This window comes from Armigeres subalbatus, chromosome 3 (assembly GCF_024139115.2).
Source record: "Armigeres subalbatus isolate Guangzhou_Male chromosome 3, GZ_Asu_2, whole genome shotgun sequence".
NCBI lineage: Eukaryota > Metazoa > Arthropoda > Insecta > Diptera > Culicidae > Armigeres > Armigeres subalbatus.
Genome location: NC_085141.1, coordinates 324419188 through 324445354, shown reverse-complemented (window position 1 = coordinate 324445354; position 26167 = coordinate 324419188). Strand labels below are relative to the sequence as shown.

The 26167-nt window shown below is 41.4% G+C and overlaps 1 protein-coding gene across 1 annotated transcript; it reads right to left on the bottom strand.

Annotated features, from left to right (window-relative positions):
• Positions 1–1854: 1854 nt before the first annotated feature.
• LOC134225510 (sphingolipid delta(4)-desaturase DES1-like) lies at positions 1855–25594 on the bottom strand. Its single transcript, XM_062705671.1, has 2 exons — positions 24137–25594; positions 1855–2700 (listed from the first exon to the last, which is right to left on the bottom strand). The coding sequence occupies exon 1, from the start codon at positions 25125–25127 to the stop codon at positions 24162–24164; it is 966 nt and encodes a 321-aa protein (XP_062561655.1). The 5' UTR covers positions 25128–25594; the 3' UTR covers positions 1855–2700; positions 24137–24161.
• Positions 25595–26167: the final 573 nt, after the last annotated feature.

Genomic DNA, 26167 nt, shown 5'->3' with positions numbered 1-26167 from the left:
AACGCTGTGGAACATTATGTACAACGGAGTTCTAAAACTGAAGTTGCCCAAAGGCGTGAAGATCTTCTGATTCACGGACGATGGCGCTGGAAGAAGTAGAAATGCTAGTGGTGGAAACGACCGACGCGGTTGAAAACTGGATGAATGGAGCCAAGCTGCAGCCTGCAGCTTGCTCACCACAAAATAGAAGTGTTGCTGATTAGCAACTGTCAAAGCGATCCAGCGGATGCAGATTACTGTATGAGGGCACAACATACCGCTCGCGCGGGCTTTTGAATTTCAACAGTCATGTCGACTATTCCTGTGAAAAGGCGGCTGAAATGGTCAGTACGTTTGCAAAGATCATGCCGAACGTGGGTGGTTCGAAAGGCAGCTGTAGACGTCTTCTGGCAGCAGTATTATCCTCGATACTGAGGTACGAAGTTCCAGCCTAGGGAGCTGCACTCAAGACGAAACGAAACCGCAGGCAGTTGAACAGCGTGTTTCGCCTAATAGCCGTTCGAGTCAAGAATGCGTACCGAACCATTTCGTCGGAGGCAGTTTGCATTATCGCAGGGGTGATTCCAAGCTGCATAACTCTAGCAGAGGATATCGAGTGTTGCCAACGGAGAGATACCAGAAATGTGAGGAAGACGGTGAGACTGGACTTTATGGTGAAGTCCTGGCAGCAGGAGTGGGACTATGCGGATAAGGGAAGGTGGATCCACCGGCTCATCCCCAATTTGTCGACGTGGGTGAATAGCATGGAGAGGTAAACTTATACCTCACACATTTCCTGTCTGGACTGTTTCCGCCACTATCTGCATCGGTGTGACCATGCATCTTCGCCATTCTGCCCGGCGTGTATCAACCTAGAGGAGACTCCAGAACACATGGGATTCGATTGCCCAAGGTTGACGAAAGTACGTAGAAGAATGCATGCCCTACGAATGTGTTACGAAGATGACACGTGGGATGCGGTAAGCCGAGTCGTGACGCAAATACTGTCAGAGCTGCAGCGTAGATGGAGAAGGGACCAGCAAAGAACCGTTGGTTCGGAGGAAAATCCAGCGCAGTGAGCAGTGTTTTGCCCCGGGTCGTCGGGGCGCCGTTGCACCGGAAGCCTTCTGCAAACCGGAATCGTCGGACCGACCTCGATCAGCCAACCTGCTGCTGAAAGAAGAAAGAAGGAGAAAGTTCTTCGGGTATGTAGGGCACCGACAGTGCGAACGTCATCCACCACAGGAACTGTCGGACCACCTCTGCAACTCAAAGACGAAGTTAGCGCAATGCGCGAAAGCGTTCCCTGCGATAGCCCCCGGTAGTAAGGGCACCATTAGTGCGGAAGTTTCCTTCACCGGAATTGGTGGATTACCTTCGACGCCGGAGGGAGTCATGAGGATTCAAGTTAGGAAGTTTGTGGAACGACCGCCGAGGTATCGAGACAACGTAGTAGTAGATCTCAGCAAGCCAGTCGGCGAACCAGCCTAAGCTAGAGGCCGGAATTTTAGAAAAAGTGCATGAGCACAGCCCCCCGATATAATCGCAGCATCCCGGATTTATCCGGGCGGCACATTTTTGGCAGGTCGACCAGAAGCCCAGCCCTGTTCGCCTTCGAGCATTGTGTGAATGCTCAGGTGTCTGTCGCGCTGATTTTTGATAGCCTTCAACCCTTGTAAAAACACACACACACACATCACTTCAATTCGGGGATATCAACTTCTTATTCACTCCAAAAACAAATAAATAACAAGGTAAAAAGCTTTTATATCACATATCGTTATCACAGTCCCGAATGAATTATGTACTAACATTTAAGTAGAAATGCTCACAAAAGAGATTCTTTTCTTGTTCTATGAATGCAAAACACAATCCTTCTTAGTTAGTGGACGTGGTCCAAATAGTAATCATCTTTCTTATTTATTACAATCAGCTCATTCATTTTGAAATATAGTAAACTATCATAAGCAACAGGTTTTGGTTGGTTTGATTCTTCCGTCCCCATAATGAATCTTGCGCAGATCGTTTGTTTTTTTATTCAGTAGATATCATTTAGCTGCGTGTACAGTTTAATATCTAGCGAGAAGACCTCGTAGGACGTTTCATAAACATTGATTTATGCACATTTATATTCGTTATCATTAGCTCTATACTATCTAAAGGTCTGTGTAGTTCACCAGGATTACACATGTTTAAGATACGAAGTTCAAACTTTGAAAGTTGTGAAACTGAATATGGCTTTGACAACAAAAAATCCACATGATCGCTTCCAATTCTTACCATTAAATACTTATGTGATTCAAAGAGTGCTTGAGGAAAAAGTAGTTCACTCCATTCATAAAACATACAAACGACCATAAAGTAATATCCTGCGTCGTCGCAAAGGGTCTCGTCAAAGATTCGCGTGCGATTCAATGCATAAATACTAGTAAAATAAACGAGAAAAACTTGCAGCCTAGTTTAAGTTGCAGCGTTGTGAAAATTAACAATTCAACGTACGAATAGTATAACTATCTCTTTCTATACATATATGCTGGTATTCATTTACCAGTTTCGCTTACGGTTAAATACTCACCCAGATAGGAGAAGTCTCAAGTCTTACGCTGCTAGTCACCTAGGGAGTGTGGGGTCTGTTCAAGCGTGAGAAAATTTTACGATTATACAAATCCTACTATTTGACACGGTGCCATGTGGACGAGATGGTGCGAGCAACGGGTAAACCTGGAATTAAGAAAATGAAAGGATGGTAGTTAGTTATCTGAAATTAGCAGATCGATAAGTTGTCCACATATATAGCTATAAATGTAGACGAAGAATCAGAAGGAATAAAATTTGGCTGTTACGCCCTTTTCGAATGTTGGTCTATAGTTAAGCACAGAAGCACATAATGTTGAAAGCAGAGTGCTTTAATGTTGTAACTTTAATGTTGTCTCTAAGGACTGTACTTACTACTGAATTTGATCATTATCGGGCATTACATTCAAAAGTTTTAAAGAAAATGATGTATTAAATAAATCAACAAGGTTATTTTTGTGGCACACAGTGAGAAAAAGGAAGCTTACTATGACATTCTGGTTGAACTTAACTTAACCATGAGATAGTGAGATTCTGATATTAGACAAAAAACGGAATCAAGTGGTTATATAAAAACGATTTTTTAAGCTCTTGTTCTAACCCAAAACACGCTCATGATTCATTAATAAATGAGGCATGCTTTAGATATGCCCAAACGTCATACCTATGACGGAAAAACACTTGGCATAAATCCAATGTAATACCAAGAAAACGAAACAATAAAATGATTAACACAATCATTTGACACCTAATCTTGTACACCTAAATGTTTATATTCTACAATCCATTACGCAAGATGTTATCACTCACAAAGTATAAATTGGTTAAGACCGGATCACACTGTTATCTGTTTTAAACCAAGCAGCTGCATCGGCGCTATCAATATTATCGACAACGATCCCCTTCGCCTGTCTAGCTGGGTATGATTCAAAGTTCATTGACAAATTGGAGCAGGTGTTTCGGAGATACCACAATTAGATCATTCACTGATAGCGAAACCACCGAGGGATAAACAAGCCACTAACCATTTTCTCACCCACTTGATACTAACTAACCGTTAGATCGTAGTATGGCGTGAAGAGCTCGCCCCTTTAAGGGGAATCACTTTGATTGACTCATTCCGTCTGTGGTTTGCGTGTTGCGCCACTATCAGAACAAACAAATGTATAAAGCCATGGCCATGGAAGAATGTGCCTATTAACCAAATTGAAGGGGAATCAATTTTCTATATTGCCCGCAGGTTAATTCAGGAGTGATACGCAAAGCAACAAACATGATTCAATGCACGTCGTCGGGCCGTGGGTATACGTGGGAATCAAGGCTTTGGTCCGATTCGTGAATCAAAATCGAATTAAACTTAAAACTGACAGTTCAAAAATTTCCAAATAACCCTGCTCGCAGAGCAAGATTACTTTTGACAGATATTGAATCATTTTTGATAGATGTTTTGTTGGTCTTGCTGGGTAGCACCAGCCATTCTTATGAGCGGGGGATTTAATAATTTCCGAACTGTCACTTTTAAGCGCGGTAAAAATAGAAGGAAGCTATAGGCTTCAGATATTCCTTCTAACTCTAACATTGGAAATAATTCTTCTCCTATCGAACTGAGCAATCAGTTATGAATCAATGACGAAATTGAGCAAATCGAATCTGCCTCTAGCCCAGGTGATTCGATTCCTGCGAAGAAGCAAAGAATTCCGCCAATTGTGGTGTCTGTTACCGTGTTTTCTGGCTTTCGGAATGAGTAACCTCCAGAGGATATGATTTCATTTCAGATTGCCAGGAAGGGTGACTGCCGCGTTGTGCCGGGATCCTTTGACGATCGCAAACGTTTTCTTCAGTATTTAACTGATAAGCGGTATAAATTCTTCGCGAACGACGACAAAACTGAGCGATTGTTCAAAGTCGTCTTGAAAGGTCTCCCCAGTCGTTGGCACTCGTTGGTCTCCTCTAAACGTTGGCACTTGACCTTCGTTCAGCAGAGCTACGTTCAATACCGCTCGTGACTCTAGCATGATATAACCTCTAGCGTTAGTGGGCCGGGAACCCCAGTCCACTGCCCACGCATTGAAGTCACCTGCTACAACTACTGTTAGTTTCGCCGCAAGAATATCAACTATCCTAGGGTACTGCTCTATACTCCATATAGGAGGACAGTAGCATCTACAAAAGTAAACTCCGGTTACCTTTGCTATGACAAAACCCTCATCGTCGGGAGAAGATATTATCTTCTGGATGGGGTATCGCCCACAAGTCCAAATTCCCACCATACCGGACTTGTCCGCAATCCAACTGCCGTTCCCAGCAGGGATGCGGTATGGGTCGGACAGCAAGGCAACATCAGCTTTACACTCGATAACCGACTGTTGTAGCAGCAGTTGAGCCGCCTCGCAGTGGTTCAAGTTTAGCTGTGTTACTTGCATGTCTGGACCCTTCTAGAGGCCGGACAGGCCTGAGCACCGGTGAGATGCCTGTTGTCTGCTCCCGGAGGACAGATCAGACATCTTGGTGCAGCCTGGTGGTTTTCGGCTCCGCACCTACGGCTCAGCTTACTACGGTCAGGTCCCTTACAGTCATAGGATTTATGACCGTGGCCAAGGCACCTGTAACAGGCCTGACTGGGTTGGCTTGGAATGAGGCAACCTGCATTCCCGCAAAGCCTTTGCGTAACCGAATCGCGGATTCCTGGATCTCGACATTGCACTGATCCTTCAGTGCGTCTACCAGGTCTCCGGCTTCGGTTATCTCATCCATGCCCTTGCACTGGATGTTCAAGACTGGGCACAGGGCTCTAACCTGAACCCCGTCACCCAGGACCTCCTCCGTCAACTTTTTATACTCGGAACTCTTCCGAGTAGCATCCCGCTTCAAGACGAGAATCATCTCGCCTTGCGCGTTCTTCGGATGCAGTTGACATCCCCTCCTAGACTAGAGAGCTTCTCGGTGCCTCTCATAGTCTTTAGGACATCGGCATAGCTTTTATCGTCAGTCTTGACAATAATCGCTTCGCCTCTGTCCTTCCGCTTGTCACTGCCATTGGAAGGCGCACCCTTTTTCACACGGGCTCTACCCTTCTTAGCAGTGACCTGCTCCGCACCTTTGGTCGCACTCCTTGCGACCTGCTGACGACTTCGTTTCGCCTTTCTTGGATTCACGACCTCCGTCCATGGCAGGTCTTCCTCCCGGCGATCCTCTGGTATCATCCTTGGTGGAGGTACCATTTTCCTCTCGGTCTTATCCACTCGGACCTTCTCGACTGTCCGTACCGAGGCTTTTTTAGCTACTTTCGGGTTCGCCTCCTAATTGCCATACGTCGTTGAAGCTCTGCAGTCTGGCTCTCCGCCAGCTGCTTCCCCTCTGTAAGGAGCCGAATCTTCGATTCAGCCTCTTTCGAGACCTTCATCGCTTGGCTAACCGCCAGCTCCTTCTCTTCGGTAAGAAGACGGATCTTGTGCTCTGCCTCCTTACTGGCTTCCAGCAAGGACTTCCATTCCGACTTCGCCTCCACGACTAGAGCGCAGAGGGTCAGTACGGCCTGCTTCAAGTCCTTACTTGTAATTCACCCGGTTGTCCAGGAAGGACATAATTACGTCCGAAACGTCCGTAATCACTTCCATGGTCTGGACTCCATCATGATTGGTCATCACCGAGTTGATGACTTTGGTCAGAGTGGGGCCGTCCATTTTGACGTCGACCGGCACCTCGTCTGACCCAGCACGGGCTCCATCATCGCCTCCCCCCGTCGACCTTTGGGGTGATTGATCAAGGCCACTGCGCCTGGCGAAAGGGTTCTCCTTGTCGCCATTCACCTCACCTCCCTCCCTCGAAATTTTTGGTTTTGATGTGATCATTGCTGTTGGGTCCCGCTTGCGGCTGCTGTCGAATCCTGCTGGTGTAGTCGCCTTCGCGATCCCATGGTTATCTATACATACCATATAGGTTTGACACTTTCGTGTTCAGAGCCAGATCTGCGCTAGTCAGGAAGGAGCATCTGAGCCTACTCCCACTCAGCTATCAGCTGAGCCACAGGATTGTACCGCGTGCTACAAGGCCCGCCACGATTTTAGGGTACGGAAGACAGTCTGGCCATTAGCCCATTCGCCGTTTCAGGTCGGTGTCACCCGGCCTTACTAAGAGAATAGAATAACCAGACTACCAGCCCTCGCGTTCACAATATTTCAATATCCAGATACAAAGTCCAATAACACGCAACCAGTATACCATGATCAGGGTCTTACTGGTATTAACCCTGATGTGCCAGTGGCACTCTCTGGGCTTGTGCTTTTGAAGCGGCACACAGTCGCTTTGATAGAGTCTGCTTACGGACACTTGTGGTTTTTTGGGAGGGATTTTAGCAGAGCCCACTGCTAAATCCCACCACGCCCTAGGCAGTTCTCCCTGACTCGCAGACAGCTGGGGAGGGGTCGTCAAGCCCTTGGACATGGTCCCTGCTGCCCCCATTCGAAGTGCCCGGCGTTAAAACGTGCTGCAAAATTACAGTGCTGGTAAGATGGACACATAGGTTGCTACCGGAGATAGGTACGTGGGTCAAGAGACGCCATGGGGAAATCACTTTCCACCTGATCCAGGTCCTTACAGGCCATGGTTGCTTCAGATAGTATCTACACCGGTTCGGACACTCGGCCTCGCCCGAAAGTGTTGTACACCATCTACCGTTGCTTTGATCGGTCTGGTAAGCTTCCCAGGGAAGCTGTTCTCGTCCATATTTTCCCATAGCTCTACGCGGTCTATACTGTCGTATAGACGCTACTGTGCCACTACTGTGCCGAGATCTACTGTGGTATTCTGCTGCCAGAATCCACACAGAATCTATTTTTAGATTTTCCATTATTTATTGTTGTTGTCGTTGCTGGTTCATCTCACCGTGAGCCCATTGTGTCCATTTGTCCGTGTCGTGAATCCAATGATCGTTGCGTTGTTCGGTTGCCATTTATCCGGGTACGTTGGAAGAATGCCTCCGAGAAGAACAATTTGTCAGTCGTCATCAGGCAGTCGTAACGGTAAGGGCGCTCCCCAATACGCCACCGTATAGGCCGCGCATCCGGCGACTGACGAGGGTTTGGTTGAGGGGCTGGGAATCGAACCCATGACCATTCGCTTGTAAGGCGAACGTGTAGCCAACTACGTTACGGGACCCCCTTTATTGCAACTTTCTGTGCACTAATATAACGGAAAATTACCACCGAAAGGTCGACAAGCGCAGACAAAGAATCATATGATTTGAAAATCACGCAAACTTACAGGCAACTTTCCCAACTTCGGAAGTAGTGCGCTGGATTCGGCTAAAGATGCGCTAAACAACGCATCAATTAGTTTGACAGATAAAACTTCGGAAGAAAGTTCGGTTCAGAAGTCCAGACTTCCGAATTCTAAGTTGGTGCTACGCCAACAATAGTTAACTCGGTGCATTTTTTTTTAAATAAATTTAAGTTGGACAACATCTTTGCCCTTTATTTTCTTTCGTGGCACAAGTACACCACAACTGCTACAAATATTAATCAGAGTTTTTTATTTATTGATTAGATTTAAATTGTTATTAAATTTCAAATAATTTTATTAGATTGAAATAATTTTATTTTACACCTTTTAATTTTCAAGCACGATAAATGCTCAATTGACTCAGATGTCGGCAGAGTTCGACTGGCTCAAGTTGGTTGCATTAGCATATCTTTGAATACATGATCTCTAGTACCGGTATGAAGCGGACAGATACTTTCGCCGACCGGACAATAAGCACAGGTCATGAATGTAAATTAGGTACGAGTTGGTGTTTCGTTTGAATTGAATTTTATTAACGAATAATGTTTGCGGCAGCAACTCTACTGAAAGAACATCTTGTTAAGTTATGCTACACATTTTATCATGACTTTTTTTAGAATTTTTGAAGAAATTTGTTCAAAGGCTTACTACACTACCATTATATGCGTAACTGTCCCATGTACATAGGTAGGTAATTCCAGCAAACATGGGACAAATATGCGTATGAGGACAGTACAGTATGTCATTGTAGCTCATTTGCCAATGAAATCTAGGAAATTATAAACCGCAAATAAAATTCTAATCTCCTTAACTAGATGGAAGGGAGAGATTTTCATTTTTATTGAGAGAGGTCACGCGACAAAGCAACATTCTCATCATGACTGCATGTGATATGACAGGTGACCTGGAGCTCGCTACATTTTGATTTTGTCTCCTGAAAATGACAATGTAACTGTTTTCGCTTTCACATGACGATCACGAAAACTAACAGTATCGGTCGCATGTACATAGGAATCCCAGTAAACACGGGACAAATTTGCGTATAACAAAGATTATGCCAATGTAAATGATTGAGGATTTCCAGTAAGCCTTGCGAGCAAAGGTATAGCATAGTCATGTAGCATCCCTATCATCTCGATAGTGCTAAATCAAATTATGTATATACTTACCAATACCTATTAATACGCTGTTCTGTATGATTGAAATATATCAAATCGAATAAACTGCTCATTCGAAGTTGAGCCGTGGATTGTGACGGAGACAACTTAGTGTTAAAAGTTATAAGAAAGAAATCTATTCAAATATCTACCAAGTTTAAGAACATTTTAAGTGACGACGAGGAAATCGTGGATCCGTGATTGATAATATAGAAGAAGATTGTCGCGAAGTGCGTGAATATATAGATAAAGAACGTCTCAAACGGAAGCGTCGTTTCCAGAGTGAGCATATTGTAAGTTTTATGCAGAGTTGGTTTGGAGATTGGTAAGACTCCGAAAATAAAACTTGAGCTGCAGACAGTCGCTACTGGCCAGAGCGATTGTTGTTCCGAAGAAATTTTCGTTTCTAACTTCATAGCAACAAATTTAGAACCATATTTAAAATTGTGAACATTTTCAATTATACGCGTGGTTTAACGCCATTTGCTTTTCTTTATTCCGTAAGGTCTTTTTGTTTCACCCTCTTCTGTGTCGGTAAAGCACGAGAGGAAGCTTTCCTCCGGTACTCTCATAGGATCAAGAGAGCCTACCAATCGGCGGAGTCCAGATCATCGTCGGCGTTTGTGCACCGTATACACAATTAGGGTCTCGCCGACATTTCTCACCAACACGAACGCAGGTTCGTGGTTGCAAACAATTCCATTTGATTTTGCCGTGACAGCTGCTCGTGGTTGCAAACAAACCGAGTAAAAGTGTGAGTGAAACGTGCGTGTACGTACACGATCGCTGAAAGCCTAATAGAGCGATTTGAGAAAGAGCATATGTGGCAAATTGAGTAGCGCGGACCATTTGGAAAAGGAACAGTCGAGAGGATCAATAGTGATTGTGAATTAGGCAGGCTACCGGTACGGTGGAGGCTTCCGAAGCAAATCAAGGAGAGAGAGAGAGTGATATTTACGAAGGAACAATTGCCTGGCGGATTATAAAACTTTTTCAATTCAGTTGCCGTTGGTGAAATATCAGGCTGTGGGACGGAGTATTTAGTCAAGCAAAGGGACACGTTCGACGTACAACGACATCACCTGTGGTGTGGTTACCTAGCTCTGATTGGTGTGTGGCTATCATTTACAGCGAGTGTTTCCTCAGTTCAACTGGAGTAAGTCTACGTCAGCTGGTCTTAGTAAACCGTGAGTAATCTTTTTCAATTGTTATAGTAGTGAGAGTTATTTACTAGCAACATGACTCAAACACCTGGGACGTCTAGGCAAATGACGCAAGCTGCTCCAACTATGATTGGTTCAATCGATGTATATCACATAGGGAAGTCGTTCAGCAATTGGGTTGAGCGCTTCGAAATCTTATGTGCATTGCATAGTGTTACTGTTGATACGAAAAGGTCATGGTTCATTTCTTTGAGCGGAGAAGAAGTGTTTGACGAAATCAAACTTTTGTTTCCAAAAAAGGACGTTAACGAGTTGAGTTACGACGATATTATAAAAAAAAACTAAAGGCTCGTTTTGATAAAACGGCGTTAATGAATAGGTTCGGAGACGAGCCAGCCTCGGGCTGAAAGTCTCCTTAATAAAGACACAAAAAAAAAAAAAAAAATGAATAGGTACAAATTCTACAACCGTTCGCAAGGTCATTCAGAAAGTTCGGAGAATTTTGTTTTAGCCGTAAAGCTTCTTGCGGAGAACTGTAACTTCAGAGATTTTAAGGATGAAGCTGTAAGGGACAAGTTGATTCTCGGGTTACGTGATTAAATTTTACAACAAAAACTACTCATGGAAGATGATATAGCATTGGACGCGGTTGAGAAGACTATTATTAGTAGTGAATTGGCAGGTAAAAGAGCTAAGGAAATGAATGAACAAGGTGAAATAGAAGTGTTATCAATAAAACATCGGCTCGGCAGGAAGCGTGAAGAATCTCGTGGCAAACGTAACGAACATGGTGGAAGGTTTCGTTCACGTAGTATTAGTAGTGATCGTAACAATAGCAAAGAGAGAAATGCTTATCAATTGAAGCGTGATGCAAAACAGTGGGGTTCCCACAACAACGCAGTATGCAATTTATGTAAGAATTGTTGGTTTTTGAGCAAGAAGAACACTGTTGAATTCGTAGAACAGGAGAAGGAAGCTCAGCCTGTAGTAGTGGATAAATTTAACAGAATGAACTTGCAAGACTCGAGCGATGAAACGGATATCAATTGGGTTCCAAAGCCCTACCTCGTTTATGGTTGCAAACGATAGTGCATCGGTCAAGAATACTTGTACCGTTGTTACAAAAATTCTAGTAAAATTCTAAATCAGTAAAATTAATATTTTTGTGTTTAAGACATTTTAAGGCAAATTTTGGGCTGTGCAACATTTCAGAACGAATGAACCATCAGCCCAAAACGTCAGCCCTATATATTAACTGTCAAAGGTTGAGTCAAGTACCCTACGGTGTTTTGCTAGTGCGTTTGAATCCGTACGTCAAACAAGACCGAAAATGTCGAGGAAGCATTTTTCATCTATTTTTCAATTTCCAATTAAACAATGTTCTTTTCGATTTTTGAGTCTAAAGAAAAACTGACAAAATTTCAGGACCAAATACAGATAGTGGAGCATGTTTAGTGGAAGTTCTGGTTAATAACAAGAAACTAAAAATGGAAATAGACACAGGTTCCGCTGTGACAGTTATTAGCGAGTTTATCTACAAGAAATTATTCAATTCGATTCCGCTTACTAGTTATCATAAAAAGCTCGTGGTAGTCAACGGTACTAAATTAGACGTAGTTGGACAGATAGTAGCAGATATTTTACTAAATGAGCGAAAAATTACGGGCAAACTAATTGTGCTAAAAACACACAGTGAATTTAGGCCGCTGCTGGGAAGAGATTTGATGACAACATTTTACCCAAAATGGAAAAACGCGTTTATTGAACCGATTGATATTAAAAAAATGGATATTGACAAGAAGCATGACGAAGCAATAAGTATGATTAAAAACAAGTATGCGAATGTTTTTCGTAATGATTTATCTAAACCTATTAAGGATTTGAAGCGAATTTGGTGTTCACTTCAGATCGGCCTATTTTTCGAAAACCTTATCATGTACCTTATAAAATTAAAGAAATTTTTTTGAAACATTTGGATGATTTGGAGAAGCAAGATATAATTAAACCGATCCAAGCGAGTGAGTGGGCGGCACCTGTAATAGCAATACTGAAAAAGGACAACGAACTAAGAATGGTAATTGATTGTGAGGTCTCGCTCAACAAAGTACTCTTGCCTAATATTTTTGCTTCTTTAGCAGGTAGCAAAGTATTCTGCTGTTTAGATTTGACAGGAGCTTATACCCAGTTAAATCTGTCCAAACGTTCTAGAAAATACGTTGTTATTAATACGGAAAAGGGCTTGTACACATATAATCGTCTCCCACAAGGCGCATCTTCGAGCGCTGCTGTGTTCCAGCAGGTTATGGACCAAGTCCTCAAAGGACTAGACAATATTAGCTGTTATTTAGACGACGTGCTAATCGCAGCACAATCCTTTAGTGAATGTTTAGACAAATTAGAACAAGTTCTTTCTAGGCTTGCCGCTGCAAACATTAGTGTAAATTTTAAGAAATGTAAATTTTTCGTTGACTCATTACAGTATCTTGGACATTTAATCTCTAGTGAAGGATTACTACCTGCTCCAGAAAAACTTTCAACAATCAGATATGCTAAAATACCACATAACGTAACAGAGCTTAAAGCGTATCTTGGTTTAGTTAATTATTACAATAAGTTTTTGTACCAAATTTGAGTTCTAAACTAAGTTGTTTGTACGCCTTGTTGAGCTTGAGCTTGAGCTTGATTGACTGCTCGTAGTTGCTACTCCATTATGACCAGATCAGCTGTTCTTGCACAGGGAACCAATCTTCAAGAACTTCTACGCAAAAAAAAAAGATTGTTTAGAAATTGTTGACGGAGTGCTAATTGTGGAAGAAAAGGTAATTGTACCCGAAATATTAAAATCAAGCATTTTAAAGCTTTTACATGCCAATCACAGCGGCATCGTAAAAATGAAAAAATTAGCGAGACGTGTTGTGTACTGGCAAGGATTGAACATAGATATAGAAAAATATGTTAAACTGTGTGACACTTGTGCAAAGATGGAAGTGGTATCTAAACAAAAAATGTCAGGAGCTTGGTTACCGACTACGCGTCCATTCAGTCGTGTACACGCTGATTCTTTTTTTATTTTGAGGGTAAAACTTTCATTTTACTAGTAGATAGCCATTCTAAATGGTTGGAAGTCGAATGTATGCGTTATAGAACTACTGCAAAACTTGTTAATAAGATGTTTGCATCGCTATTTGCAAGATTTGGACTTCCGGATATTGTGGTCACGGATGGAGGACCGCCGTTCAATTCCCAGGAATTTATGGACTTTCTTAAGCGCCAAGGAATCATTGTGCTTAAAAGCCCTCCGTACAATCCGGCCAGCAATGGCCAAGCAGAAAGAATGGTACGGGTAGTTAAGAATGTGCTTAAAAAGTTTTTAATTGACGAAAAAACTAAAAATTTAGATATTGAAGACAAATTGAACCTGTTCCTCATAAACTATAGAAACAGTTGTTTTGGCGAAGAAGGTATTTTTTCTTCCGAGGAAGTTCTTGGTTTTAAACCCAAAATGCTATTTGATTTATTAAATCCTAAACAAATATATAAACATTTTATTGATAAAACCTCCCATATAAGCAATAATAACTCTAACCATGAATATAGTCCTCCAAACGAACTTGATAAGTTTAAAGCGGGGGATAAGCTGTTATATAAAAACTTTAACAAAAATGTAATAGCTAAATGGTTAGATGCAAAGTTCGTTAAAAGAATTTCTATCAATGTTTTCCAGATTGCTTTGGGATCGCATGTGCTAACGGCTCATAGACACCAGCTGAAGTGTTTGGAGCAACCGAAACGAAAAACAACAGTGATGGCTATACCGTCGCAGCCAAGAAGATGTGGTTCTGTGGATACTGAAGATGATTTCTTTGGATTTCCGGATGACGGCAGTAACTGGACGGTCGGTTCAGAAATTGTGATATATGTTATGTTCATCCGATAACCCCTCGTTTTATTTGGCAGTCAGTTTTGAGCGTGCCATGGAAAAACGTGTTTCGAAAAACATATGGAAATAAAAACCATTAAATAATGTAAATACGTGTCGTATATTACATTGGCAACGAGTAGTGTATCGTAACACGCGTGTTCGAGTACTTAAAGAGCCGGAGGCAAGGAGCAATGGCCAGTATTTCGGAATTTCGACTGCGGCAGTGAGGAATGGGAGCTGTATAAGGAGCAGCTGGAGTAGTATTTTGCTTCAAACAAAGTGGATCCGGATATGAAAAAAGCGGTTTTGATGACCCAATGTGAAGCAAAAACTTATAAACTGCTCCGGAATTTATGCACACCAGACGCTCCAGCCTCTAGAACGTATGATCAGCTGTGCGAGTTGTTATCGAAGCATTTTACACCGCCAGTTGTTATTCATAAGGAACGCCGTGGCTTCGTGAGAGCAAAAAGAGAGGAGGGTGAATCACTGAAATTTGTTGACGGATTGGACGGGAAAGCGTTCGATCGCATATGCGAAGAAGACGAATCCCTAACATTTGAGCGGGCGTACGAGATAGCAGTTAAAAATGAGCCGGATTCGATCAAAGTAGCAGGAATTTTTCAAATCGATCAGAATAAACAGGGAGCAAACCGTTTGTCGTTTCAAGGAATATGTCTGCAAGAAGTGTAACAAACGAGGTCACTTACAGGCGGCCTGTTCGTACCAGCGGAATTTCTACGTAAGAGAGCAAGATGAGCAGCAAATGGAGGAAGCAGAGGATGAGGTGACCTTGCAGCAAAATTTCATCAGTAAGTGTCGGGTGGAGAATGTGTTTTTAGTGAGTGAGAAGGAATGTGATTCGCCAGTAGTATTGAGTGTGGCCATTGGAAAAAGAAGATTCAAGATGCAGTTAGATACAGGAGCTTCAGTGTCAGTCATGTCATGGACATGCTATCTTGAACACGTAACTACGAAATGAACAAAACGAGCATACAATTGAAGGGATACAGTGGAGAGAAATTGGCGGTAAAGGGAGTTATTAATCCGATAGTCGAATACCGGGATTCTTCTAGTTCGTTAACATTTGCGATTATTGACAGAGGTGGACCACCCCTCCTTGGAAGAAATTTCGTTCGTCAGTTCCAATTGAAGGTGTATTCTATAAGCACAATGTATGGCACCACACAGCAGCGTTTGCACGATTTGATTAATCGACATCGGGAGCTGTTTAGTTCGGGGTTAGGAGCGTACAAACACTGTACCGTGAATATTGATCTAGAAGAAAATGCGCAACCGGTGTTTAGGAAGCCTCGGCCAGTTGCTTACAGGTTAGTAGACAGAGTGTCATCGGAGTTGGATGCGATGGAGAAAGAAGGAATAATCAGCAAGTGCGACAATTCGACGTGGGGAACACCTTTGGTACCGGTACTTAAAGGCGATGGAACTGTTCGGCTTTGCGGAGACTACAAGTCAACGGTAAACCAATACGTGAAGGATGTAATTCATCCATTACCAACAGTAGAGGAAGTTTTCAGCAAGTTGAATGGCGGAAAAAAGTTTACCAAGCTGGATTTGTCAAAGTGCTACAACCAATTTTTGCTGAATGAAGAATCCAAAGAAATTTGTGCAATTTCTACAAACAAAGGGTTGTACAAGATGAACAGACTGCCGTTTGGAGTCCGTCCGGCATCTGGTATCGTTCAACGTGAGCTAGAAAAATTGTTGTGTGGAATTCCTGGAGTCCAAAATTTTCTTGACGATGTTCTAGTCTCTGGAAAAGATGATGAGGAGCATTTGAGAAATCTTTCCATGGTACTAGATGTTTTGGAGCAAGCAGGCCTTAAGCTCAACAAAGCGAAATGTCAGTTTTTTAAAAGCGAAGTAACCTATGTGGGCCATGTCATAGGATCAGATGGATTAAGGAAGACGGAAGATCGGGTAAAGGCAATTCGAGAAGCCAAAGAACCAGAAAATGTTCAAGAAGTGCGTGCTTTTGCTGGACTTGTAAATCACTATGCTAAATTTGTGAAAGGTATGGCCGAGATTATGTGTCCGTTGTATCGCCTTTTGAGAAAGGGGGAAAGATTTTCGTGGACGGCAGAGTGTAAGGACGCGTTTGCCAAAGTTAAACATGAAATTTGTCAGGATGTTATGTTAGCCCATTTCAACCCAGAAGCAGCGCTTGTATTGGTTTGTGATGCATCTATGAAGGGAGTTTCAGCAGTTCTGCTGCAAAGAGAAGAGGAACGAGAACGGCCAGTAGCTTATGCTTCAAGAGTTCTACATGCGGCGGAGAGAAACTATAGTGTCATTGATCGGGAAGGTTTGGCAATAGTATATGGTCTGAACAAGTTCTTCCACTATTTGATAGGGAACACATTTACTATCAGAACGGATCATAAACCGCTGCTTTCGATTTTAAATCCTACTAAAGGAATCCCTCCAATAGCTGCGAGTAGAATGCAGCGATGGGCAAATTTCATGGCAGGATTCAGCTATAAAATAGAACATGTTAGCTCACAGAACAACATAGCAGACTATCCATCGCGAGCTCCATTCGAATCGTGGAAACTGTGGAAAGAAGATGACAGCTATTTGAACTTCTTTAACAATAGTGAAGATAGGGTGATGGATTGTGACGTTGTGAGAGCTGCAATGCAAACGGATGAAGAGTTAAGCAGGGTTCAGCAGCATTTGCTTACGGGTAAGCCATTGGAAGTGAATAGCCCATACCGCAAGTTTGGCAACGAACTTTCCCTGGAAGATGGATTAGTGATAAGAGGTATCAGAGTGGTCATCCCAACCGGCCTCAGGAAAATTGTACTGGAACAGATTCATCGGTCACACTTAGGAGTAGTCAAGAGCAAGACAATATTGAGAAGCACGGTATGGTGGCCGAAAATAGACGAGGAATTGGAAAAATATATTAAAAATTGTTCAGCGTGTCTCACTAACAGGCCTTCCCCAGAAAAAGCTCGATTAATTCCGTGGGAACCACCTCAACGTGTGTGGAGCAGAGTACACTTGGATTTCGCAGGCCCAGTGAAGGGAATGAGCTTTCTGATAATGATAGATGCGTTGTCTAAATGGGTGGAAGTTTTTCCTACAACAAAGTGCGACACAGAATTCGTGTTGAGTAAACTAACCGAGTGTATAAGTAGGTTTGGAATCATGGAAATAGTAAGCGACAATGGTACCCAATTCACGGCCGGCAAGTTTCGGAATTTTTTAACAGCGAACGGTATCCAATTACGTTTAACAAGTCCAGGACACCCGGCAACCAACGGTCAAGCGGAAAATGCAGTGAAAACATTTAAAGCCTCATTTTTAAAATGCTTATCCAGTGGAAGGACAGAGGTCAGGGAAGCCGTTGCAAATTTTTTGATGGGATATCGATCCACAAGTCACTGCACTACAGGAATCTCTCCAGCAAAAATGATGATGGGACGTCAAATTCGAACAACTTTAGATCTTTCGAAGCCTAAGAATTTCAAGCAGTCTAGAATGGAACGAGAAGCAAAATCAGCAATTGTTAAACGTCAAGTTGTCCAAGTAGATACCTACCGCGGTACTAGAGAAGTTAAGTTTTCGTGTGGTGACAAGATAATGGTTCGGGATTACTTGGATCCCAACAAAGCAAGTTGGAAACCTGCTGAAGTAATCAAAATCCTCGGACGGCGAAACTACTTGGTGCGGCTGACCATAACGGGTAGAACTATCAAGCGGCATATCAATCAAATGATACACGATACAAGAACACCAGACAGCAATCTAAACAGCAAGGAAGTAAAGGAACCAGTCAAGCAGCCCATCTGTACTAGATACTTCCGTGTACCAGTCAAGCGGACGCAAGGAGATATTGGCATACCTGTAAGGAACGACGGACCCCCACTACCAGTGCCAAACCTAGTGATGGATGAGGAGTTGATTGGAGCCGACGACGAAACTTTCATGGATCCACCGCTAATACCTGAACAACAAAATGAGAGTGAGAGAGGGTTAGAAGTTGATGAGGAAGAAAATTGGTCAGAATCAGTTGCGGAACAGATTTCAGACAGGTTTGATAGCGAGGAAATCAGCGATAACAGTGACGATGAGTTAGAATTAGTAGGGTTCGAGAGGGGTTTTTGGAAATTCAGAGACTTCTTAGGCAGAATACGAAGCAAATGAGAGACTGATATAAAATTATGTTTTTTTTACAGATTTCAGTATTTGCAGCAGCACTATAAGCAGATGTAAGCAATTAAACTACAATTATCTTATGATCTTATTGCTATCCATGGTAACATAGAATTAGTGCGGGGATGTGATATATGTTATGTTCATCCGACAACCTCTCGTTTTATTTGACAGTTAGTTACGAGCGTGCCGTGGAAAAACGTGTATCGGAAAACATATGGAAATAAAACCTTTAATTAATGTAAATCCGTGTCGTATATTACAGAAATAGAGGGCGTTGAGAAAGTGTTTCCGACTAGGGTGCCGGCCGATGAAAGTTTGGAACGTTCTGAAACTGTTCGCTGTTCTAGGAAAAGAAAAAATATTGATAGCAGTCCGATATTGACTCGGCCAAAGATGAGAAGATGTACTGAAGAATACATTTATTTGCAAATCTGAGCATAGATAATGTTGACAAACGATTTTTTAACATTTAAGTGCTAAACTAAACTAAACTAAACTAAACGATTTAAGTGATCGATAAATAATGCTATAAGGGTCAATTTCTTCACCTCCGCTTAAGCCTTAAACCAGGTTTAAACGTATGGGTAAGCACCGCTTAAGAGTTAAGCGAAGGTGAAGAAATTGGCCCTAAGAATTTTAAAATAGAGCCTTAATTCCTGTAAGAATTATCTTGATGGGGAAGAATTGTAGCATCCCTATCATCTCGATAGTACTAAATCAAATTATGTATATACTTACCAATACTTATCAATATGCTGTTCTGTATGATTGAAATATATCAAATCGAATAAACTGCTCATTCGAAGTTGAGCCGTGGATTGTGACGGAGACAACTTAGTGTTCAAAGTTATAAGAAAGAAATCTATTCAAATATCTACCAAGTTTAAGAACATTTTAAGTCACTCCGGAGATGGCGACTTAAATTCTCGATCCGACCTTAGGATGTTTTTGGATGGGAATATTCTCGTCTCCCTGGGCATATTATATGTAAATGCTCATGTAGAAATGCTAATGAAACACTAAGTTCAAAAGCAAGTCAAGCTCCCGTTGTAATCAGTAAATGGGAAATGTCATTTCGATGTCATGAGACTAATTTTCTATCAACTTTTTTAACAAGTTATTTACAGTTGTGGTATTTATATAAACATGTAGTTCTTAAAGGATTTTCTAATAGGTCATTGCTCTGAATCTAAAATTGTCGGCGTGAGAGCCAAATTAGTTATATAATAATGTTATAACATTCCGTGACATTTTTTTTAAAATTTAGTCCTCATGCCTCACACTTTGTATTTAGAACAATGATCTGCTTGACAAAGTTCTAGGATCCTTTAACCCTTTCAGGCCCACGGGGTCATATATGACCCCAACAGAAAAATTGATTCATAAATAATAATATAATTGATATAAATAATAGTATAAAATCGCACGATGGATAAAAGTGAACATTATCTTCAGCAAAATTGCTTGAAATTAACTTCCTTACCAGAGAAAAATATCAGGCATGGACAAAAACGGCCTTACGGTAGCCAAGAACGTCATGAACTTGGTGAAGTTATGAACAAAACAATATAAGGTATTTTGTCAGCGGATTTTACTGTTTCAAAAAAAGATTTTTTTTCGAACGTATCCGTAGAGACACCGTGATACACAATAAACTATTTTTAATCTTCCTTGGACGTCCTAGGCCATCCAAACTATCCATGAGTTCAGGACTTGAAATCTACAATAGCAAAAAAGTGTTTTTTGTTACTCTTTGTTTATTCGAGTATTCGAGTTAGATGTTATAGAAGGTGGTAAAACAACGCAATGAGTTTCTGGAGTATTCTGGGTCATCCAAACTGTCCTGGAGTTCGGGACTTGAGATCTACAGCTGGAAGAAAATGTTTTTTCAGTACTCAAAGCTTCAATAGGCATTCACTTATATCCATTACACCTCTTGGGAGGTCAACGGATATCGTAAGACAGTTTAGAGATATTCTGGGTCATCCAAACTGTCCTTGAGTTCGGGACTTGAGATCTACAGCTGGAAGAAAATCTTTTTTCAGTAGTCAAAGCTTCAATAGGCATTCACTTATATCCATTACACCTCTTGGGGAGTGTCCTCCGTAGCCGTGCGGTAAAACGCGCGGCTACAAAGCAAGACCAGGCTGAGGGTGGCTGGGTTCGATTCCCGATACCAGTCTAGACAATTTTCGGATTGGAAATTGCCTCGACTTCCCTGGGCATAAAAGTATCATCGTGTTAACCTCATTATATACGAATGCAAAAATGGTAACTTGGCTTAGAAACCTCGCAGTTATCAACTGTGGAAGTGCTTAATGAATACTAAGCAGCAAGGCGGCTCTGTCCCAGTGTGGGAATGTAATGCCAATAAGAAGAAAAAGAAGACCTCTTGAGAGGTCAAGGGATATCGTAAGAGAGTTTTGAGATATTCTGGGTCATCCAAACTGTCCTTGAGCTAGGGACTTGAGATCTACAGCTGGAAGAGAATCTTTTTGCAATACTCAAAGCGTCAATAGGCATTCACTTATATCCATTACTCCTCTTGGGAGGCCAAGAGATATCGTAAAAGAGTTTTAAGATATTCTGGGTCATCCAAACTGTCCTTGAATTCTGAACTTAAAATCTACAGTTGTACCAGGTGGGTATGTCGCTATACTGAGTTGTGATGTGTAATCATTTTACCAATTTTATCTGCTGGAAGGTCAACAGATATCATCATAACATGGCTGCGAATTGTTCTGGGTCATCTAAGCTATCCTTGAGTTCAAAACATGAGATTCACAGTTGTGACTAAGGATTTTTTCGCTATTATAAGTATCAACTAAACTTCTTTCACCTTCTGGAAGGTCAAATACATCATACAATGGTTTCGAGATGTTCTATGTCTTTCAAACTTCCCTTGAGTTTGGAACTTGGGATCTACAGTTGCAACAACAGGTTACAATACTAAGTGGCGATGGGTAATAAATTACACTCATTCCATTTTCTGGGACAGACATCATAAAATGGCTACGAGATGATCTGGGTCTTGCAGATTAACTTCGAGCTCTTAGCTTAGGACCTATGCTTGTAAAACAGATTTAATCGGCATTCCAAGTTGTGATATGTGTAGTACATAGAGCAATAATCCCTAATAGCAATGTTAACTTACCCGAATAACTGTGGTTTGTTGTTTTTTTTGGATCTTTTTATTTTCCTTTTTTTCATTACTTATATTTACAGCTATTTACAGGTAAGTTAACATTGCTATTAGGGATTATTGCTCTATTTACTACATCTACGAAATACCATCAAGCGTCCTGAACGATACAATGATCAGTATGTGTATCGGGTATTCTGGTAAGATTGATGAACTGAAAATCACTTTAAATTTGGGTTTTCAGAAGGCAAGATGTATATAGTTGACTTCATATCGCATCTTTGTAATACAAAAAATGTTATGATAATAGCAATTTGTATTTTATCTCAGATTTAAAGGAACTGAAGATTGAACTACTGGTAAAAATAATGTTGTAATACACTGCTCCGTAATAATAATGTTTTAATTTCTGAAAATAAGTTAGGTTTTGGACTGAAATTCAGTGGATTATCAGTAACTCCAGACTATCAGAAATGGTTTCTGTTTAGAACATCATTCGAATTCTTTTTAGAATCGCAAACAGATTCTGTTCAGAACCTTCAATCGGATTTTTTTAGAATCTCAAATAGAATTCTAAGCCGACTCTATTGAAAATCTCATACAAATTCCGAAAGATACTGCCCCGAATTTCGACCGGAATTCTGTTCAGAATCGCGAATAGAATTCCAAACTGATTCTGTTTAAAATTCTGATCGGATTCTGTTCAGATTCACGAACGATTTTTTTTTTAGAATCTCAAACGGATTTTGTTTAGAATGCCAAACGGATTCTGTTCAGAATTCTAGACGGATTCTGTTTAGAAACTCAAACGAATTTTGCTTCGAACATCGAGTGTGTTAGTGTGTTTTTAAGAATTCCTTTGTTATTTGCTACCACCAAATTCGTATCCGCTTCTTTCCTAATTAATCATCGCTTTGGAGCTTTGAGATTCATGTCTTCGGCTTTAAAACCAGCCTAAGATTGAGTTACGTTTTTATAATTTACTCCATTGACTCCATTGTGGTAGATCTTTCTCCGTAATGCACCACGAAAAAAGGTATCTACCCAGCATTACAGGCTCCGTTAACTGCCTGGCTAATTGTTTCACCCCCAGGCCATTCATCCGCCTGACACCTTGGAATTCGGTGTTAGGGACGTCATATTGTCAGTTTCAGTGTTTAACCGAGCCTGGCGATTTGACCGGATTTACACCGTTACGCACTACTTCAGAGTATCCATTTCCCAGCGTAACGGGAACATCACATGTTAACCAAAATATCCGAATTGTAAATAACTTTTGAAAAAAAGTTATTAGCATATCAGTACATAATATAGCAGATCCCTTGAAATTTTCTTGACATTACTCATCACTGATTGTAATGCAGAGTCGTTGAAGAAAACAAAAGAGATGGTCCGAAATCAATGTAATTGTCTCTGAAAAAATCCAAGAAAAAAACTACCTTACTTAATAAATTAGAGATTTGTCATTGTTCCTACCTATAGGGGATTTCGTTAAATATCATCTGCAACTAACATGATAAGATATAAATCGTATTGTTTTCAAATGATGAATCATAGTTTGTTATGAAACTGACATTGATATTGATTGTTTTTCTTCGGCACATCTACATCTAACTGACAATAGTTCAAGACAACGATTAAGACATACCTTTTAAATACATACACAGTAGAAGACCATAGTCTAATGTAATCGAGTTAGGAAAATCTCTTGTTGCGAGGATTTATTGCCCAAACCTGCAGGTGTTCCCTACAACAGTGAGGACAATCTCTTTGTCATAAACATGTTCAAAAATAAAAGCAAACTGAAATGTTACAGCCTACAACGTCTCATTATATATAATAAATGTATCGTCGTTCCGTGAGTAGCTACAATTAATCAGAATGGCACTTTGAATGCAGAATTATCTACTCTGTCAAATAAGCTATTTATGCCTACATGTACAGATCGGCAACTCCAGCTACCAAAAGCGTGCAGAAAAGATAACCGTCCCAATGGTCGTTGCAGTCAATTGTGAATATCATTGGAAATATTACACGACATGGCAGAACAAACACTTATACTCCATCACCCGCACACTTTTGCCGACGACTAGACGACTGAATCTTGTCCAAACAGTGAATCACATGATAACACCTGGAGTGGTTTGCAATCCGGGCGTACATGAGTTTATAAACTAACATTAACATTATCGATTTCAAAGAATGCTATTGTAGTTCTCAAACTAATAAATCTGACAAAGTCAAATTGTCCGAGTACTTACTCTGTTTGTTTATAAACTACTTCAAACTGATTTAAAAATCGTTTATGCCCAAATCAAAAATCAGTATATTTGGAGCCATAGCCAGTATGAACCCACCAACCAGAAAAGATAGGCTTTTATCATCCTTTTATTTTTCTGGTATGACGAAACACATCGAAAGGCTTTGTGTTCATTATGATTTTTTTATAACAAAACATTCTACATTCTTATACCTAGGGAAGGGGACTTGTTCAATGAATCGCCCTTCACGGTGTTTAATTAAATAATGTTAAGAAAGAACAGGACATATATAAGGTGATTAAGTCGCTTTTTTGCAGAAAAAGGTTATCTTTAATTTTCCAATGACATCAATTGAATCTTCTAGTATTGGCAGCACATTATCGACTTGCAAAGCCCGAAAACAATAAAAAAAATCACGGCAATGCTTAATAGTATGATGTATGATATTTGCCTTATCACTAAGATAGACTTACCCCGTCAAAGCTTCGGCAGGCGCGTCTAGGAATCCAGTCCCCTCGCCTTTCTCTTGATTCGCGCGTACGGTCCTATGGCGGGATCGGTGACGAAGTCGTACAGCACTCTACTCCACGAATCGTGCTGAGGGATAGTATCGTAGAACTCTGGCGCGATTCGTTTCACTTCCGGCAGATACCGACCTGGAACGGCCGGGAAGTCGTGATGCTCGTTGTGGTAACCCACGTTGAACGTAATCCAGTTCAGTGGTCCATAATAGGAATAGGTTTCGAATCCCTTGGCAAACATGTAGTGCTCGGAAATGAAGTGTCCCGCTACCGGATGTAAACCCATAGCCATCAGCGAACCCACCACCAGATACACCATCACCTTCCAACCGAAGAAGTACACCACTATAGCGTTGAATATCAACTGTATGATAGCATTCACAATCTCCAGCTTTTGCGGTGGTTTTGGGTTGACAACCAGCGGCCGGAACATGTAGAATAGTGGCTGCATGATAACCCAAAGGAGCTTTCCAAATGTATTGCAAAAGAGTTTCGCCTCCAGCAGAGTCGGTAAATCCGTGTCGATCACTTCGTCCCCCTGATACCGATGGTGTTCCAGATGATACTTCTTGAAACTAATCGACATGGGCAGGCCGATCGGGAGATTGCAGAAAAATCCAAACAGTCGGTTTGCCATGGGCCTCGCATGTCCGAATGCTAAATTGTGAGCAATCTCATGGCAGGCCAGTGCAAGCGAATGATTTATCACTCCTCCGACGCAATATGCCAGCAGCATAATCATCTTCCACGACTGATCCTTCACCACAAACAACATTGCAAACTGGGCCAGAACCATGCCACTAGCCACCCACTTGAATCGCGGATCATATCCAAAAAGCTTTTTGATTTGTGGGTACTTTTGCAGGATTATTTTTCTTCGACTGGCGTGCGGTTCCTCGGTGTAAGTCCACTCGAAGTCCGTCCGGGACACGTGCTGACCCATTTTCGTGGTCACTTGATTCTTTTAGGAACGACTCACAGCCTTCGGGAAACCGTAAAAAGTATTAGACTACCGCGACGGATAATATTGAAGCAGCGTTCCGTTTTCAATGGTATAGAAGTGTTTTGCCTGGCAACTGTTGTACCCGACCGCTGACTAACTTTTCACCCGAAAACGGACAAATATGAATTACTAATAATTAACACAATTTCGCCGGACGGTCTGCTCACCGCTGCTGAGAGAGACCACTACCAAGGCAAGGATAGGAACTGACACTTGATAGTCGCACGATTTGTTGTTGGAAAGTCGCCGGAAAAAAATACCGCTGATTGAAATAGAGAACCGAAAAACCACACCACCACGCCTAGCAAACACGCAAACAAGATAACACACTGAACTTGAAGTCACGTACCGCATGCAGCCACCAACACATTGAATAATACGGAAAACACTCGACTCTCGACAACGGTACCGAACGTATTTGTTTACAACTACAACCGTTATGTTGGTGTGAAGCTGAGAGTGTAAAGCACCGTAGAATCGCAGAATTAAAGATGAAAATGAATGAACAAACAGCTTCAACATCAGAGCCTTCAGATTCGATGTAAACAAAACAAAATATAAAAGCTCCAGCATGCGCGCAGGGGCGAATCGAGGAAGTAAAATTTAATAGCGTATAAAAAAATATATTATAGCAGTGTTTTGAAAAATAATTTTATGTTATACTATTTTTGATAAACTCAGAGTGATAATGAAACACGTCTGTAGTGGTTTGTGGTTTGATAATGAATGAACAATTTTTATTTTATAGCTAACGTCATATTAATTATTGGCTACTATGATCTTCGATTGTTTCCAACATCCCCTCTCAATCGAATAATCCGAGTTTGTCACGTAAGTGTTGAAATGGAACCTTAGTTAGTCCTTTGGTGAAAATATCTGCCACTTGCTCCTTAGAACAAATGTATATTGGACGCAATATTTTCTTCTGAACGCAATAACGAATAAAATTATACCGTATGTCTATATGTTTCAGCCTCAGT